A 19,014-nucleotide genomic window follows, 5' to 3' on the forward strand; every position below is an offset into this window, starting at 1 on the left:
ATAATGAAATCATTGGTGCGGCTTTGGCCGCATCTGCCGCACCGGTTCCGACGCCCCTCAGTGAAACTAAGTTACCATGGATGCAGCAGGCCGTGACTCAGCTTGATACTCCATTTGAGTATTATATGTTGACTTTGACAGGCAGTCTGTTTGCTTGATAATTGATCATCAGCTTGATACTCCGTTTCAGTATTCATATATATTGACTCTTGACAGGCAGTGTGCGGTGTGTGCTCTGTGATTAATCGTCAGCTTGATACTCCATTTGAGTGCTGATATAAGTTGACTCTTGACAGGCAGCCTGTTTGCCCTGGGCAACATGCAACAGACCGTGACACTGGGTTAGCCGTGGCAAGTCTTTCTAGTCATCACGGCTAATGAAGGTCATGATCCAAACTCGTGGCGTGACGTTTTATCATTGTTCCATATTCCTCCAGGAGGCACGCTCCTGGTTTTCCGTAAAACTACAATCACGAGTGGAAGTGGCAAACGCCGCTTTCGGCCACACTGAAGGACAACTACTATAAGCAATGTTAGAATCATGACACGCAGGCCCAGGGAAACAACGCATCGGCCTTTCTCTTAGACGGCCAAGGTAAGCTGGTAATGTTATGTGTGTCCTCGCACACACCATCACTAGTGCAATTGGTGTGTCATGCCCTGACGCCAGCTCGAGTGGGAAGCTGATGCAACAATGCTAAGCATTGTTAAAACTAGGTTCAGTGAGCAGGACTTTCTGATAAGGCACATAATGAGAACCTTGCATCCTCTTCGTTGCGTTTGGTCGCAGGCGAGGTATTGAAAGGGAGGCTACACAGTCATGTAGACTTTCTTTGCTGTTGAATGACTAAGATGATGAAGCAGATGGCAGATGGCGGCCCATAGCGCTATCGCAAGTGCCGCAAGTACGGCCGGGACGTTCTTCCCTACACATGTAGTAGCTTTATTATCTACTACCATGAGCTGCTTCATTCATTCTCTATCATCTACCAGAAGTAGTCACTGATGAATTCTGGAGAAAAGTGTTTCTGGGAAACGAATCGGCGTCCGTTGGTTGTCAACTGCCGGGTTGTGTTTCTACCAGTACCGGTAAATTCAACTGCTTGTCTTTAAAAAAATATCTTGCTTCCTTGATTGATTCAATGAATGATTGAGTGTGAGCCAGTGTTGCTGACAAGCCACTTTTTGCTTGTCTTTTGTCCGATTTGTCAATAATGATATGACATTATGTCGTATTCAATAAATTCTTGGTCGGAGTGCGGTCCCTGCACAAACTTCCATCCGTAAGATAGTTTGAAAATACACAGAAAGTGTGGTTTCTACTTTGCGGATTGCGCGGATGAAGCTGCATGATGAAACAACGGCAATGAAAAAGTGATCATCTTTGCATTCTCTTGTCTCTGGACAATGGTTTTCACACCAATACCTATGGAAAAAGAGAACAAAAAGAAGCTCACGTCCCCGGGTGGGCTTGAACCACCAACCTTTCGGTTAACAGCCGAACGCGCTAACCGATTGCGCCACGGAGACAGGATGTGGAGCACCCTGAATACTCCATGCATGTAGTATGTTTAGTTTTCCTCCACTGGGCTATCTGCAAGTGGGCGCAGCTTGAATTTTGCATGGTTGAACTTCCCCACGCAGGAGGCGAGACAAAAATCGAGATTCCCGGGCCAGCACGCAGGAAAATCGACTTTTTTTTAACAGTTCACGTACTGATCATGTGACTAGATATCTGACTTTTTATTTATTTTATTTTATATAATACTATGTGACTCGTAGAAAGAGTAGTGGAAACTGCTACTCAAGTGGCCATTCATGCAAACCTGGTAGAACAATCATGGCATGTTAATGCACAAGAGAACTTGGCAAAATAACATAGCGTCCTGTCCTTCGCCTCCTTCACTTCTAGTCTAGTCATACAATGCCATGTACAACTTGATGTTATGCTTTATTCTTCTACAGTAGACTACTGTAAGACATGTACATATGACGAGGAAGTAAATCTAATGTTTTAACGAATGACATTTCTTCATACTCTCTCGTTAACCTAAGAATTTTGGCCAATTGTTAAATTTGCGACTCGTTATAATAACATGTCTTACAGTATCCGGTGCTTAGCCCGGCTGGTTCACAGCATGGTCGGTGAGCAGGTAAATCGGAAACTTTGCCACGAATCAGTGCTTTACTACTGTAAGCTGTGCACAGCATCCAGAATTTAAATCGCTGTTAACCACTCATCCTGGTCTACTGCTTCACCTAACTGTGACCTTGATATTTAGCTACTCGTTTCACGTTCCCCACGTTCCTTTCTTCCTCTGCTTCATCTCTTCCCCTCTACACCCCCCCCCCCCCCCATGTTCCGGCCCATCTAAAAGGACTACCGTACCTTGCCAATCTGGCCTTGTTCTGCCAGGGCGACCACCGTTTGCCGCGCCGCTTGGCAGCTTGAGATTCTGCTCCCTGGCCGTGCGCTGCTTGCCTGCGTACTTGGTGTAGTCCTTAGGACTGTTGGCACACATGTCCTCGACTGGACGGTGCGTGTAAATGCGGTAGTAGATCGCCGGAGGAAACGTGTCCTGGGCATAAATCGGAGCATAGAAATCATTAACCCAAATGTGCTGCGTTTGTGCACTTGTAGTGGGCACACCATGCAGTATGTGGCCTCATGGCCACCTGTGCACCAAGGCTTCATGAATACTGCCAGAGTCTGCGTTACCGACACACTAATAATACACGGATGCACAGGCAGTATCCGAATACTCATCAAGATCTCATGTGTGTTCTATTCCCCTCAACTAGTGCTTTGAAATACTGTACAACCGGAAAGTTGAATGACCAAAAAGCTTAACGTTTTTGTAATTTTGGCATGATAACGTGCAGAAAGTTTAACGATGGCTACCTGGCCACCCATCTGTATGTGAATCTTTACACAGACTTCTCAAACCGGTTTCGCGATAACGTTTCTTCAAAAATAAAGGAAAAAATGGTCGTTAAAACTTTAGACTTTGTGATTCCTCAGACTTTCCGGTTCTACAGTATACACCAAGTGCTGTATATCAGATGCTCGCCCCCGAACACTATGGTATGACACGATCATATCTCTTGACGGATTCTTAAATTCTAACCATCTCGGCATCGCATAGTCCTCCCTGCACTGACCCAATCACTTGCCATGCAAACGACCGCTGGCCTTACCCCGCCAAGACGGAACTTCACGTGGACACCAGCTGCTTTGTCGAAGAGCTGCGCCTGTTGCAGTTAGCAGATGCATTCATGTAGCACAGGCAAACAACAGTTCAGTCTTTAAGCACTGGTAACACTTGTCCAGGGCCATAACACACTTGTAAGACCATACTGTAAAACATGCAATTTTCGGTGTAACTTCAATTTCGGTGACTTCGGTAGAGAAACCAGGCACATAATTTTAAATTACACCTAAAAGGCACTAGAGTATGCACTGTATGTGAAAGGAGCGCTGGTCACCTAATTCTAAAATACACCTGACAGCTGTTAGGTCCCTGCCACCGAAATTTTGATACACCTAAAATTATATGTTTTACAGTGTTCGATAAATAGCCAAATTTCGAATCGTAAAGCACTTTGAAAATCGATGTCAGGATTGTTTAATCGTGTGCATGCTCAGACGGACTATTCATAGGCATTTTCAAGGACATTTGGTGAACTAGCAAAACCGGTTTGCAACATTCACAAAGGCAACTGTTTTGCAGTACATGGTATTGAGTTCATTGGTAGCTGGTTCTTGAGGATCTTCTATGTTGCCTGGACCCACCCTACCTCTCTCGGGTTGATGGTACGCAGCATCCTCGCTGGATCACCGGCCGCGCGGTGCGACAGTATTCTACGATAGACCTCGAACGTCCGCCTGTACTAAACACCACAAGATGATTTCACAGATAAAGCAGGGATGTGATGCGCTTCTTTACTCTGGAAATATATGCTTGTTGAGGCTAGAACTACATGTTCACTGCCATACTATTTCATTCCTGTCTATCCAGTGTCTGCTCCAGAGCCGGGTCAGCGACCCAGTTGGGGGGTACTTGGACCCGCTTGGAAAATGAACACCGGGTCACGTGTGACCCGGTTGGGACTCAATAGAGGAGTCCTAAGACCCGCTGATGTACAATTTGCAGTACTTGAATGTACCCGGGGCTGACCCGGTTGCAAGAACTGTGTCAGGTACACCTGTACCCGGTTGGTTTGAAATCCTAGAGCAGAAACTGCTATCTCCACCCCATATGTATATGTCCAGTTCCTCCAGAAGCAGCATAGTAGCTAGTTGTAGTTGGCTGAAGAGTGAATGGAGGGGAGGAGTAGACAACCATTGTATCACTGATTTCAAGTACAGTGAAACCTGTCTAAGACGACTGCTCAAGGGACCTTCAAAATGTGGTCTCTGTAACCAGGTGGTCTCCCTATCCAGGGTCATTTGACTAGAAATACCATCCATTGGTACTGGTTTCAGTGGTCTTTTAGGACAGGTGGTCTTCTAGGACAGGTGGTCGCCTTGAAAGGTTTAACTGTACTAAAAATTGACTCTAAACTTGATTTACCGTGTACGCTCTCCAGGCATTCTGGATGCACAGCGCAGCGAGTTGTTGGTGATTGTAGTCCGCAAGAGCGCTGGGGTTGGGGCCGCAGCTGGCCTCCCCTGAAGGTCTCACTGGGTCAGTCATGTCGATCATGCACTGGGTTAGATGCCTCTGATGTGGTCTTTCCAGGGCTCAGATCAGCTGTACGTTTGCAGAAGCAAAATAGGTCATAATATTGAAAGCACGCACATACATGTATATGCATGCACACACACCTCAGACCTCAGACCTGCCCATCGCGGAAGCGATGATAGCGAACAGCTATGTTAGACATAGCAACTTGTGCTGGGATTACACCATTCAACAGCTTGCAAGGCTGATGAATTGACCGCCACTATTTTTAGCACACACACACACACACACACACACACACACATCTGACCTTTGACGCCCATCGCCGGAGGCGATGATAGCAATGCTACGGCAGAAGCCATGGCAACTTGTGCTGGGATTGCACCATTCAACAGCTTGCAAGGCTGAAGAATTGACTGTCACTATTCAGCCTGGTCTACACCATACAGCTATTTGAAGTGACTTTTTCTGGCCAGTGAATCCCTATTTTTGGTCTTTGTTCGGTCTTTTTTCTTTTTCTTTTTTTTCCTGCACACACACATCACACCACATACTCCGGCATGCACTGGCTGTTGGTAACCACTCAGGAGAATGGAAGAAAAGTCAGGAAGAGTCTGAGAAAGAGAAGAAAGACGTGTGTGACCATAATCGTCGGGAATCGAACCCGCAACCTATCGATTGGAAATCGCTGCACATACCACTGCACCATATGGGACACACACACCCACCCACCCCCCCCCCCCCCCCCCCACACACACACACATACATGTACATCCATCTCTCGTGGCACGAAAGCTCTACAATACGCATAGCATTGTCCTACTTGTAGCCGCACAGCGCACCCATACCCTGGTTAGATATGGCACATGGACCTGGTGCTAAGGATCACCCGCCCAAACCTGTCCCCGGGGAAAATTGCGATTCCGCGGCCGCGTTTTTTTCCGCGTTTTTTGCGATTTTTTAAAAGACCGCGTTTTCCGCCATTTTCCCGCGTTTTTTGAACTTTTTTGTTGCACTACACGTACACACAATGCACTGTTCGGTCAGCAACGTCTCATCGTGGCGGCTTTTTACTCAAATATGACGAGTGCTTACACCAGAGACTTGTAACTGATTGATTTCACTACAAACTCACTGAAAATTGCCGCACATCAATATTATTCACCGCATATTTACCGCAAATTCACCGCAAATTATGCCATATTATGCCGCGTTTTCCCCGCGTTTTTTTGCGATTTTTGTCCGCAATTTTCCCCGGGGACAGCCAAACGTAAATGCCGAGAAGTTGCATCTGTCCCCGGGGAAAATTGCGGAAAAATATCGCAAAAAACGCGGGGAAAAACGCGGCATAATATGGCATAATTTGCGGTGAATTTGCGGTAAATATGCGGTGAATAATATTGATGTGCGGCAATTTTCAGTGAGTATGTAGTGAAATCAATCAGTTACAAGTCTCTGGTGTAAGCACTCGTCATATTTGAGTAAAAAGCCGCCACGATGAGACGTTGCTGACCGAACAGTGCACTGTGTGTACGTGAAGTGCAACAAAAAAGTTCAAAAAACGCGGGGAAAATCGCGGAAAACGCGGTCTTTTAAAAAATCGCAAAAAACGCGGAAAAAAACGCGGCCGTGGAATCGCAATTTTCCCCGGGGACAGTTGCATGTATGATTTTATCAACGGTGAAAGGAGGAAGGACACAGCTGGTAACGTACGTATGGACCGTGAGTATCACTAGCATGGATGTACCAATGCTTTCTCAATAGACGACGATGATGTGCACCAGCCGGACAAGTAAATCAGTCGGACCTGTAATATCAAGAGTGTGCAACTCGAGATGGTGTGGCCCACGGCGGAATGTTTTGTCGACGCCATCTTTTCTGGAAATCATGAGTCATACTGTACGACGCATGCACTGCGAGTCTTCGCGAAGTTTTGCCTCGTGCACTTTAGCCGGGCTTAACATTACAAGGTCAGTGCCCAGCACGTGCTCTCACACTGCTCTGCGACAAAACGCGAGTGCTCTGTGCGACACACGTCATGTTCTCTGAAAAAGGTGATATCAACAAAAATTCCGCCATGGGCCGTGGTATCTGCATATTTTGCAGAAGAGATGCGGAGTTGCACACTCTTGTTTATCTACTCTTGGTACTACTGATAGCATGTAACATGGTGTATGCTTACACCCTACCGACACACGTACACCACGTACACGCTCTGATATGAACGGTGCAATCATTACGGCAAATCTTTACTCTCATGATTTGTTCTCAATCATCGTCGAAACTGCATCGCCAAATATTGTCCTCCAGTAACCACCGAGTACCGGTAAATCCTATGTAAGCCCTTGGTAAGCCCACTCCTATCTACCAGCGAACACTTTTTTTACAGCAGGTAGCAATGATCTTCGCGTCTTTACCTGATCGCAAGTTCCCACAAGCTTGCCAAACAGATCGCGTTGAGCCATTCTCTAGCTCTTCCCGGGAAACTTCAGAGTGAAAGAGTTTATAATCAGCGACACTGGATGTCTTTCTCTCCCGTGTGCGCGTCCAAGGCAAGATGCAGCCAACTGTTACTGCGCGTCCAAGGCAAGATGCAGCCAGCTGTTACTTCACAATGATCAATGAGGTCGACCCTGACTTCCCGTCTGCTTATCCCACGGCGCTGACCCTATCGGAGTAGCAATGGCATTGCCCTGATGGACACTAGTCCAATACAAACTAAACTAACAAGACACACGAGAACGCTGACGGTGCAACGGTTCGCGGTCGTGACGAACAGCGGCTACAAGAAATCTAATAATTATTTTCACAACATTATAGATCTACTACGTATACAGCATGCAGTTCAGTTTCCCATTCTTTCTCAGTTTCTACAAGTAGATCAACGTGTCATGCAGATCTACACCTGATTGTTATGTGGAAGCTTCGAAAAAGCGCTGGCGCCATGGCAGCTAGCTAGCTAGAGCTGGCGCTTGGCTCGCACGACTCCCTAGCTTCCACCATGTAGATCTACATGACCATTGTCATTATAAAATTAATTATGTCCCAGGCCGGGCCTAGCGCCTGGTAATATTAAATAATTGGTATGCATGGTGGTTCCACGTGTCACAGCAGGTCAAGAGTAGACGACAAGACTCGAACTTCGAAGTGGCGCAACCTAGTCCTTCGTTGGCTCCAGGGGGAGCTCCCTGATCAAACTGCGCGATCTAGTAGTACTAGTAGTAGTAGTACTAGTAGTAGCAGTGAGATGACACGTGACCATGGTGACGAACCCTTGCTATATCATAGTATATGCGACGCTTGCTATAAATAATAATTAATAATGCTAGTAATTGTTATCTTGTTTAGGAATGGGTTTGCTCCCACACTGGTGCTCGCTCTATTCCGCCGACGACTTGACACTTGACTGACTCACGACTGCCATCCAGAGAACACGAGAAGTCCATCGAACCTTCGACTCGGCAAACCTGCAAGAAAGCACCACTCCCTGCTCAATACACAGTGTTTCGGGGAATTCACCCCTCATCAGTTGAGCTTGAGTAGGCTGAGGAAGATTGTGCCTGAAGAGCACCACTTATATTATAGTGCTGTCCAGAGACAAACATCACCAGGGATACAAACTTACAGAGACACTCCGCTTCCAGCGCGACAAACACCTCGTGAATACCAGATACTGAGATAGCAGCGTGAGTCAGTTATCGAACAGACGTAGAGGACCCTCGGTCATTCACAACGCTGTCACCTCCAAACCTTGACTGAGGGAAAGACACAAACGGGAAAGTCTGAAGAAAAAATTGACTGTCACCACCAGGACTCGATAATAATCATATACGCGTGAGCGCCACAACAACAATTACCTGTACATGAAATTGAAAGGCTAGCTGGCTAGCCGGCCAGCTGCCGGGCCAGGTCAGCGGACTGCAGTGTCGGCTGTCAGTAGCAGCAATGCCTTCGCTGACAGTGACAGTGTCAGTCTGTGGCAGAGTCTGCCAGGCATTCTGCCTTTCTGGGTCCACGATCACCCTGGATAACTACATACAGATCAGGCACAGGTATACGGATTACCGGTGTGTTTACGACTCCCTGGTAGATCTACAGATCTGCTGGCAGATCGGGGTCTGCAAGATAGGCCTTGACGGATTATGCTAATATTTTCGTGAAATTATGCTTTTCGCATTGCTGAAAAAGTTGCAGAATTATGCTATTTTTATGCTAAAAGTTATCATATTATGCCACATTATGCTCACATATGCTGCTAATGCATAATGGACCTTAATGGTTCTGTGCAAAACAACAGGGGAATTTTTTTGTAGAGGGCGTTGTACTGTAGTAGCAAAAGTTCAACGGGGTCAACGCACCGTCCGACCTAGCTACGACCATCACTGATTGTAGTGGACTGGACATGTTATCAAGGGAGAAACCTACAACTTTCTTGTGCATCTACTTGTACTTGTAGAACATGTACAACTGTATGGAATAGACCGATCCCCTTATTATTGTCTGGGTTCGAGCAAGGGGGCAACTCCGCAGTCGCGTGGGATCCTGCTGCTGCACACACGCGACCAACCTCACCTCTCGGCTGTGTGCGCGACTTCTCGCATGCGAAGTGCAGAGCACGCGAAATCTACATGCAGTGCAAGCCTGTCTACAAAAAATGTCACAACGACTTTTGATTTGAGTTGTTTAGTTTTTGTTTAGACGTCTTCCTTTTTACGACTTCAGGATGCCTTCTCAGGATCATTGCTGCGTTCCTCACTGTCAGAACAGGAGGACGAAGCAAACAAGTCATTTCACTCCTTTCCTCGTGTGGAGCCACAGCGGCCTGGAGCGAGCGGATCCAGGCTATGCCCCGTGAGGAAAGACGTAGTTTTAGGGTCACTCTGAATATTTGAGTTGCAGCGATCTTTTCGATCCCGAAATCGAAATCGTTTTGCCCAGCTCTACAAGGGCAGGATGAGTCCAGGAACCCAAACAGCTGTCCAACGGTACCAGGTTTGCTTTTCGCAAGAGAGTGGAGTCTGGAAGCCCTGCTCCCCATGCTCGCAAAACAGTATTTGCTGAGCCTAGTGCAGTTCGGTCATGGAAATGCAGCGTCTGCATCACGAGCTCCTCATGCTCCCAAACCAGTATTTTGCTGAGAGGCAACGGTACTTTGAGTTGGAAGGGAACCTGGCTTAGTGCAGTTGGGTCCTGTAATGGAAGTGCAGCATCTGCATCAGGAGCTGGCAGCAAGTAGAGCTCGTGGAGCAGTTGGACGATGTGAGGACTGGGGTGAAGAACGCCGAAAAACAGCTTACGTACAATAACATAATAAAGACTCTGAGCCGCTCCAGTTTCTGACTGGTTTGCCTTCAGGTGTTTGGACCGCTCTGTGGGACTTCTTTGAGCCTAGCCGAGAAAATGTACTGCGCCGCGCCAGATCTGCGAAGACGGAAGCTGAGGGACGGCGGATACAGTTGGAGGTGGCCGTAAATCGCCAATGAGCATGTAATGGAGGATCAGCTGCTATTGGCATTGATATGTCTAAGCCTGGGCCGAATGGAACAGAAGCTGGCATGCGTGGCACAAGTTAATCATCCGTTTCACGGTATATAGCTAGCTGAGCTGGAAAGATGTCTTGTTCCTCCGTTTGGGCATGATCCCCATTTGGGCGAGCTGGCGAGATGTTCAGTCATCAATGCCATGTACCGCAGGACATTCTGCATTGTGGATGAAACAGTTCTATTTTGCCATGCACTTAGGGTTCTCGCACCGGCATGGCACAACAAGACCCAACAGCTCCTTGCGCTCTTATTTTCTCCCATGGTAACATTGCTGATCACAACACCCGGTAGCCAGTCGCAGATGCAACCAAATCAACCAGGTTCTCTTACTCTTTTTTTCCAATACTGAAACCAAGGTATACCAATATTTGCATCGATGATTTCAATACTGTCCACCAGTACAACGCATTACCAGACTGGCATATAATCATGATACTATTATCCATTTCGCAATCACTGTCATTGCTTTCTTAGAGCTCCAAACATCAATATCGGACCATAAACCGTCTATCATCTTATATTATATCATCATCAATATCCTGCTACTATCCTCCTCTAACGATGAGCTCGAAGAAACGAAACAGCTGTCTAGAGGCGTAAACAATATCTGTCAACGGAAGTGTCCTTGCTGTGCTGGTGTGTTTATGCTTCGTGCATTAGTTCGGCCAAGAGCGCATGGTGGTGGCGGGTTGAGGATGTAGAACAGCGGAGTATGACCTAAAGCTCTGTCACAATGTACTTTATTAGGAAGGTATAGAAACAGAAAAAAATGTATCTTGATCTTGGGCGTAAACAGCCCGTCTCACATTAAATATACTAGAAAATAGTTCACTCTGAACATGCAGTCTTCCTAAGAGAGAGAGAGAGGGGGGGGGGGGGGGTATATTCATAGGTTCGAATGAACCGCACACACACTTTACTGCAGACAGCGGCAAGCTTTGGCCCTCGTACTTCGAAGAGGGAGCAATCCACTGCGCTACGCTTGCGATTAACAGCAAGCTTCGACCTTTCAAAGGTACGACTCATCACTGGCTCTGGGGTAATGGTCCTGGAACAAATGCCCTATTGCCGACTGAGTGCCAGGGAGCACGCAATCTGCCTTCCTGGGCGAGAAAGTGTTCCAGCACAAGAAGCAGCACGAATACATGCTGACAAAGACCACCATCACCACCAGCCGGCACACAGCACACTGTTCTTCAAACACCATCCACTCCTTCCATGTGTTTGCACTGTCCTCCTCTAGCTCTTCACGCTCAACAAAATACCACGCACTGCTCATCGGTTTTGTTAGTGCTTCCTCTGGGTTGGCTAGCCCTTCGACTTGACAAAACAGCGATCACCACTGCTATCATCACCTCATAGCAGTCGCTTCCACCAGTGGCTTTTCCTGTCTTTGCAAGGTGTCCAAGGATGGCTGCTGTTGTCACTACAGGCAAATCAGAAGTACTTTAGTGGCTGATGTCCAACCAGATCGTTGGAACATCGATTTTTCCACTTCAGGGCTGCTGATCGCGACTTGGCAGCACCACGGTTACCTTCATAGAAGATGGCTCTGGAGAGGAAAAGACAGACCAGAAAAAGGTTACTATTATCTTCAGCACCGATCTCAAGGAGAAAGAAATACGGTCTGCTGTAGCCTGGGCACAAATAAGTCTCACACCACGATTCGCGATTCGAATATTTCAACAACAAAAAAACTCACCTCTGGAGTAACTCCTGTTTTTGGCCCGAGATCGTTCCCTCCCGCGCCTTGAAAAAATCCTGCAGCTGCATCACAGTCCATGTCTCTCTCGGAGACTCTGCTCCTACCAGCAGGAGGTTCAGCACCGCTCGAAGCCATCGCAAACCACTTGAGCTAAGCAGAAGACATTCCAAAACAAAGCTGAAACACACTGTCAAAGATGCTGTCACGTTCAAAAACTAGCTCGATCGCGAGTGAGGTTGCCCCCGTGCTCGAACCCAGTATAATAAGGGGATCGGTCTATTTGATGCGAACAGGCGGATTATTACAATTTTATGCGATTCGTATGCAATTTGCCTCGAATTATGCGATGATTCGATTTTGGTAGGAATTATGCGAAAAATTATGCTAGCATAATCCGTCAAGGCCTACTGCAAGAAGACAGAGAGATACCGGTAGACACTTTTCCGGGTATAGGTTGTTCATTGTCATACGCATGATGTCAGGATTCTTCGCGTGGCAGCCGCAAAGCCTGCAGAAGAGGTCCCGCTCGGCTGTGATATTATTATTTTCATTCGTCTGAGGCTGCTGCTACAGCATGAAGAATCTTGCACGCTTATTAATTTTTGTTGTTAAGCCTAATACCTAATGCATTGTTTCAGGTTGAGCTCTACGTGTAGATCTAGCTACATGTACCTGTACTGTGGGCTGCAGTACAAGTACATGTACATGGTCGGGGAGGACGATCTGCAATGAAAAGTCCAACAAGGAAAAGTTTCTACACGTGTAGTCTGCGTCCGATGCATGGCGCAGACTTTCGGCGACAGGCTCGACACCGTGCCCGGAAAACCCTATAGCGTGCCAGCGAACATGCCATTATGATAGCGAGCACTCCACGTCCACATGCCCGTGTGACATGGTCCATGGCTGTGTGGCTGGCTCAGTTGTAAACGATGAAGAACAATTATTTCTTTCAAAGAAGAACCAGCGGAGGTGTTGTGGACCCTCGAATGTGATCCGCTCGGCTCCAAGCAATTAATTTGTTTGTATTGCGTGTGCGACTTGATGATTTTATCCTGTTCGAACCAAACGAAGCGATTTCAAGTAGGATGGCGGGAGAGGCTACTCAAACGCCCATGAAGTTTGGGGTCGAGGGCGCCCTTCTGCTATGCCGACTTGTGTACGTGCTGGTGGCCGCGGTGGCCTCGGCAACGATCGCCACGGGCAGCGCCAATGGATTCTCGAACGAGTCCGGTTACTATTGCCTGTACGGCAATTTTCACCGCTGCAACGGACTGCTGGCGCTCAGTATCATGCTTCTGGGGGTCGGAGTGATGTTGCTGATGCTGGAGCTCTTTTGGAGAGTGACAAACAGCCGCTTGCTTGTCCTGCCGGACATTTTTGAGATATCCGCCATTGTTCTGGCCATGGTGTCGTTCATCCTGCAGGTGACGTTCTACCATGACTCGGGCATAACATCTGTGGATGCCACAACCCGGGCGGGAATGGCGTTCACGCTGCTAACCTGTATCATGGGCATCACGAACATTGTGATTGCCAAGCGCGCCATGAAAGACTCCGCTCCACTGCCACCGCAGTCCTTGCGTATGTGGACGAAACAGAAGCTGTTCGACGCTCCCGAAGTGGCAATGCTAGCCACTGTTGCTGTCTTCTCTGTCGTTTCCACCAACATCGTGGGTGCGTTCGGCATAGACAGCGGTGTGGGCGACAACTCGACATGCTTGTTTCACGTTGAAGTTGAGACATTCCCGGATGCCGCTTGCACGACAGTCCGTGCCTGCAACATCGTCGCGATGCTCAGTGTGCCGTGCTTGATTTTCGAAGTGAGTGCAAGGAACTGGATGCTGAAAGTGCGTCAACAGCGATTGCCCGTTCTGATTGATGTGGGCCGGATGATTCTCATCCTCACTCTCATTGGCCTTCAGTTTGCAACGTTCTCCCTCGTGCTCAGGAACTGGCTAGTCATTCTCGCATCGCCCAGCATCGAGTTCAAGTTGACTGGCGGTGCGAGGTATGGTGGAGGTGGCGTTATTGCCTTGCACCTCTTGAGCGCCCTGCTGCTCCTGGTAATCATGTTGAAATGGTTCAAGGATATGACAGCCCAGCCTCACGATGCGAGTGATTCCGGGGAAGTGGCAACTGCGGGAGATTACGTCGCATGCGGAAGCTTGAAGAAACACTACGCATACATATTCGCCATTGAAGTGACCTTAGAGATCTGGTCTGCCATTGTCCTGGCAATGCTATTCAATGCAAACTACGATGGCACGTCAAGCCCAGACAATGGCAACAGCGCATGCATTTATGCAGAGAGCGGACCCGCGTGCAACTTTGTCGTAGCAACCGCAGCCTTATCCTTAGTTTACCAATTCATGGTGTTCTTCAGTCGCTTTAAAGGCTGCTTTCCAGAATATCTCTCGCTAACAGATTGGCTCAGTATCGTGGATTTCTTCGTATCGGTTGGATTCTTCGTGATGTGGCTTGCATCGTCCATTGTGCAGGCGAACCGACTGGTGCATGGAAGCATCGACTATGGAAAGACCATCCTTATCGTGGCTGTTGTATTCTCATTCCTGGCTTCGGCAGCGGTGTTGCTGAAAGTAGTCGCGATATTTTGGTGCATTTGTAGGAACTATGAGGCGGAGGACTCCTCGGAGCAAAGTGAAGCGCGTACGCCAAAGCATAGGAATTGGAGGCTGATCGTGTTGCTGCACGTGCTGGTCGGATCGCTGCTCGCCGTGGTACTGATAGCTGAGGATGGCCACTGGGATGACGACAGTCCCGCGCTGGCGGGCCACTGTATTCTGGAGCCGAGCTCCTCGATGTGCCGTGCCGTTCTGGCTACGTACTGCTCGTCCCTGTTCTTTGCCGTGGTTCTTATCCTGTACACGGCAGTGACAGAGCGGAGAGCGTCGCATGGACGTGTCGGCTTGTCGATATCGCTCCTCTTGCTGCTGCTGACCTGCTCGATGATGTCTCTAATCAACGCCAAGTGGCAGAGCTTGGTGCGGGAGGTGAGCAGGATGCCGCTCAGCGCTCGCCAGTACAATGCCGGCTACACACTGGCGGCGGACAGCGCTTTCGTCGCCGCTGGCTGGCTCATACTGACCATGATGTGGGGCTGGGAAGTTAGCCAGCACCACCCGCTCTGCTGCACCGTCACGAGCGGATCGGCCGATCTGGAGGCAGCGCGGAATCCACGAGGAACAAGTCTGGACGAGCGGGGCGCATCGGGCCGACGGGAAGACCAGCCCAGCTCGTTGCTGGTCACCAATGATCCCGGTGATCGCCAGCAGGCAAGCCAAGCAGCGCCTGCTGTTGCTCCTCCCCGGGGACGACAAGTCACTAATGAAGTGCAGCACTGAACTAACACGTACTGTAAAAATCAGACAGCGCACATGGTGGAGCTGGAACTACTTCCTGATGAACAGGCCAAAAGCTGCTGCTGATGCCCCTCAGTACTTCTCACCTTGCTCCCCCCCCCCCACCCCCCTTATGTTCAGGCTGCCAGTTGTGGAGCCATCATTTGCCTGATGATTGTAGTATTACGTGGAATTCAGAGTTGTGACACAGCTTCCAATATCTCTTTCTCTTGTGTACTTAGCGATTTAGAAATTATTTTCTGGCTATGAGAGTGTTTTTGTGTTTAATACTGGTAGCATACTTTTGAAGTGCTATAATAATTATAAGCAGAGACATAGGTCTTAGAACATAGACTTAGGACATAGACTTAGGACATAGACTTAGGACATAGACTTAGGACATAGACTTAGGACATAGACTTAGGACATAGACACATAGGTCTTAGAACATCAGTAGACTTAGGACATCAGTGGACTTAGGACATAGACTTAGGATATAGACACATAGGTCTTAGAATTTGTAAAATCAACCTGCATGGAGTATGAAGCCGTGCATTGTACTGGTTTTTACTTGGCATTGATCAGACTCTGATTCCTCCTCTACAGTCAGTGAAGTTCTTGTTTCCCCTGACACAGCTCACTCAGTGCCAGTACGTAGATTTGTACAGGGCATGCAATGCGTACTCGCACAACGGCAGACAGATCCCGCGAGCGATCTCATGCCAGGCCAGATGTGCAATGCCGATGTGCCGAACCAATCAGTCGAAATCACATCGCTCCAGGGACGACGGGGGCCACACGCAGGCCGAGGCGACGGTGAAAAGCCAAACAACAGCTGCTTGGTCAAACGAACATCCGGCATCCGAGCCATAATGTAACAGTTTACATACAACTGGCAAGTTGTCACCTTCTCGTTGTTCTCACCTTTGACACTGTCACACATGTTGTTGTTGTTGTTGTTGTTGTTGTTGTTGTTGTTGTTGTTGTTGTTGTTGTTGTTGTTGTTGTTGTTGTTGTTGTTGTTGTTGTTGTTGTTGTTGTTGTTGTTGTTGTTGTTGTTGTTGTTGTTGTTGTTGTTGTTGTTGTTGTTGTTGTTGTTGTTGTTGTTGTGGTTGTGGTTGTGGTTGTGGTTGTGGTTGTGGTTGTGGTTGTGGTTGTGGTTGTGGTTGTTGTTGTTGTTGTTGTTGTTGTTGTTGAATTTTATTTAAAGTCGCACCCCAAACATGCAATGGCGCCTCCTTCTATACATTTGAGCAGCATAACAAATTTAATAGTATAGTAGTGGGGAGGAAGGAGAAAAAATCACAAGTGAAATAACTTAAAAACCGAATACACTGAGTGTAAATGACCGATGAGATGTCGAAGCAGTGCATTTCCTAAGACCCAGGATAGGATTTGATCAGATAACATCTTACACAGAATAAGAAAGGATGGACTATTGCCTATTGGTGAACAGATAAAAAAGTGACCTACTTTGAATACTTTAACATGGTTGATAAATATGGTGGTAAAGACACACCTGGCAATATGGCGGTAAATACACGCGGCCTGCTCACACACGCTCTCTAGGCTGCAAAGTTCTGGCACAGAGCTCTCCTTCTCACCACCACCACCATCAGTTCGCGCATGGCGCCTAGTCGATGCATGGTTGGCGGTATCCGACATAGCAGGCTGGTACATCAAGTAGCGCATGGCACATAGAAGATGACACAGCAACGACACAGCTCGATTGCGACGCACGTTTCCTCCCCGCTGGACTCATCAGGCAATCCTCTTAGTCTTACAGCTGCAATGGTGTCTCCAACTTACTTCATTCTACAGTGCATGCTGGCAACTGTACTTTGAATACTTCGACGCTTTCGAGAGAGCACAGAAATGGGCGTGTGACAAGGTTCACAATGCATCATGGGCGGTAGCTTGTTCCAGAGAATGGCACCAATGAGCTGGATCGTACCTCTACCAGAAGGACGGGGCCAGAAGGGTACATTGTACATGTACTTGCAATAGGTTTTGGTCAGCTCCACGGGTGCGATCACTCTGTGTTCTGACGTAATAAATTCCGAAGCAGGACACTCGAACGGCCATGGAATGGATGCAGCGACGAACGAATAATTATTAGAACTTTCTCTGCCAGGGCGTCCTCGAAGGTAGGAAGACAGAGTCTCTCGAAGAGCCCTGCAGTGGAAATTCGCGGCGGAAAGCCAAAGAAGGCATGGATCGCAGATTTCGTCATCCGAGTGAGGGCAGGGCGTCCATGTTTCTGGCCCGCATCAGAGACGGATAGATTACATTGGACGCGCGTTTGTTAGCTTGGACATAATCACTGCACTTGTAAGTTGCAACTGTTACACACATGGCCAAGCCATCCAAGCCTCCGCTTCCGAAGCCCGCAGGACATGGATCACCCCGCATCTCTCGGAGCTGCTCATTGGTGAATGGTGATGCGTCCCCCCCCCCCCCCCCACCACCACCCCCCCCCCCCCCCCACTGTTGTGTTCGCGAAACACACAGGATGCGCATCTATGCATTAGTGGTGGAAATAGGTATCAAGGTGCGGGAGGTCACCCTGCAAAGGGCACCAGCACTCTGAAGCGTACAGTGCCTCTGTCACCACACAGGCGTTATACAAGCGGCGATTCACATGTGAAAGGAAAGGTCACATCCGCAAACGCATCCCGGAAAGGCACGTGAGGGGAGTGACAAGTGCCTCGACGCGTCGCTTGCAGAATGGGCATCCGGAGTGATGGCAGACCCCAGATAAACGAAGGAGGACGCATTCGCACACATACACACACACACACACACACACACACACACACACACACACACACGCCATGTACCACACACACACACACACACACACACACACACACACACACACACACACACACACACACACACACACACACCCATAGCTCGTTTGGTGGTGGTGTGTGTGGGGGCGGGGTCGAGTAAAGACTCAAACACTACGTGTACAATCATGTACATTCTATGAAAGGCCATTGCAGAGTGTAAGGAATGCGGAAAGCAAAAACCGCGTTTTGCTGAAACAAAGTTTCTGGAAAACATCCCTAAATCGGTGTTGTCATCGTTCATCACGTTTGAGCACAACATGTTCAAGTTGTTCAAAAAGATTCCACCTCTCTCCTGCTCCCCTCGGCCGTTGGGAAGCTCGTACATTCTTCTTCCAGTAGCATTTAATAGATTGATGATTTCATGTAAATCCTACACGTCCTTGTTTCTACAAACCCTCACTACCATTATCATGTCTTGCACCTTCCCATAGTGAGGAGTGGAGACGATGTTGATGCTTGGTAGCCGACAAACAGGTGAAACATTACACTCATCGACTCAACTCCGTCTCTCTCTGTCTCTCTGTCTGTCTATCTGTCTCTCTCTCTCTCTCTCTCTCTCTCTCTCTCTCTCTCTCTCTCTCTCTCTCTCTCTCTCTCTCTCTCTCTCTCTCTCTCTCTCTCTCTCTCTCTCTCTCTCTCTCTCTCTCTCTCTCTCTCTCTCTCTCTCTCTCTCTCTCTCTCTCTCTCTCTCTCTCTCTCTCTCTCTCTCTCTCTCTCTCTCTCTCTCTCTCTCTCTCTCTCTCTCTCTCTCTCTCTCTCTCTCTTTCCTAGTCTCTCAGTCACATACATGAACTCATCAAAGTCGAAGCTTGGAGTTTAACAAATTTGTACATTAAAAAAGACTCCCAGCATGCAGGGTGACGGATT

General features: G+C 48.2%; 1 protein-coding gene and 1 non-coding gene across 3 annotated transcripts in view; both read right to left on the bottom strand.

Moving 5' to 3' along the window:
- The window catches only part of LOC135818208 (protein MFI-like), a 15,400-nt gene extending 7,910 nt beyond the window's left edge, over positions 1 to 7,490 (bottom strand). The window contains exons 1-5 of one of the 2 annotated variants that reach the window (XM_065331561.1): positions 7,103 to 7,490; positions 4,575 to 4,754; positions 3,799 to 3,886; positions 3,199 to 3,252; positions 2,390 to 2,579 (exon numbers count right to left, since the gene is read on the bottom strand). In XM_065331561.1, the coding sequence (XP_065187633.1) occupies positions 2,390 to 2,579; positions 3,199 to 3,252; positions 3,799 to 3,886; positions 4,575 to 4,594 (352 nt within the window). In that variant the 5' untranslated portion in view covers positions 4,595 to 4,754; positions 7,103 to 7,490. Of the gene's footprint in view, positions 1 to 2,389; positions 2,580 to 3,198; positions 3,253 to 3,798; positions 3,892 to 4,574; positions 4,755 to 7,102 lie in introns of both variants that reach the window. The other variant, XM_065331560.1, reaches the window with a different exon arrangement.
- Positions 1,457 to 1,530, bottom strand: Trnan-guu (transfer RNA asparagine (anticodon GUU)). The gene has a single exon. It is a non-coding gene; the product is annotated as a tRNA-Asn (tRNA).
- Positions 7,491 to 19,014: the final 11,524 nt, after the last annotated feature.

This window comes from Sycon ciliatum, chromosome 5 (genome assembly GCF_964019385.1).
Source record: "Sycon ciliatum chromosome 5, ocSycCili1.1, whole genome shotgun sequence".
NCBI classification, from domain to species: domain Eukaryota; kingdom Metazoa; phylum Porifera; class Calcarea; order Leucosolenida; family Sycettidae; genus Sycon; species Sycon ciliatum.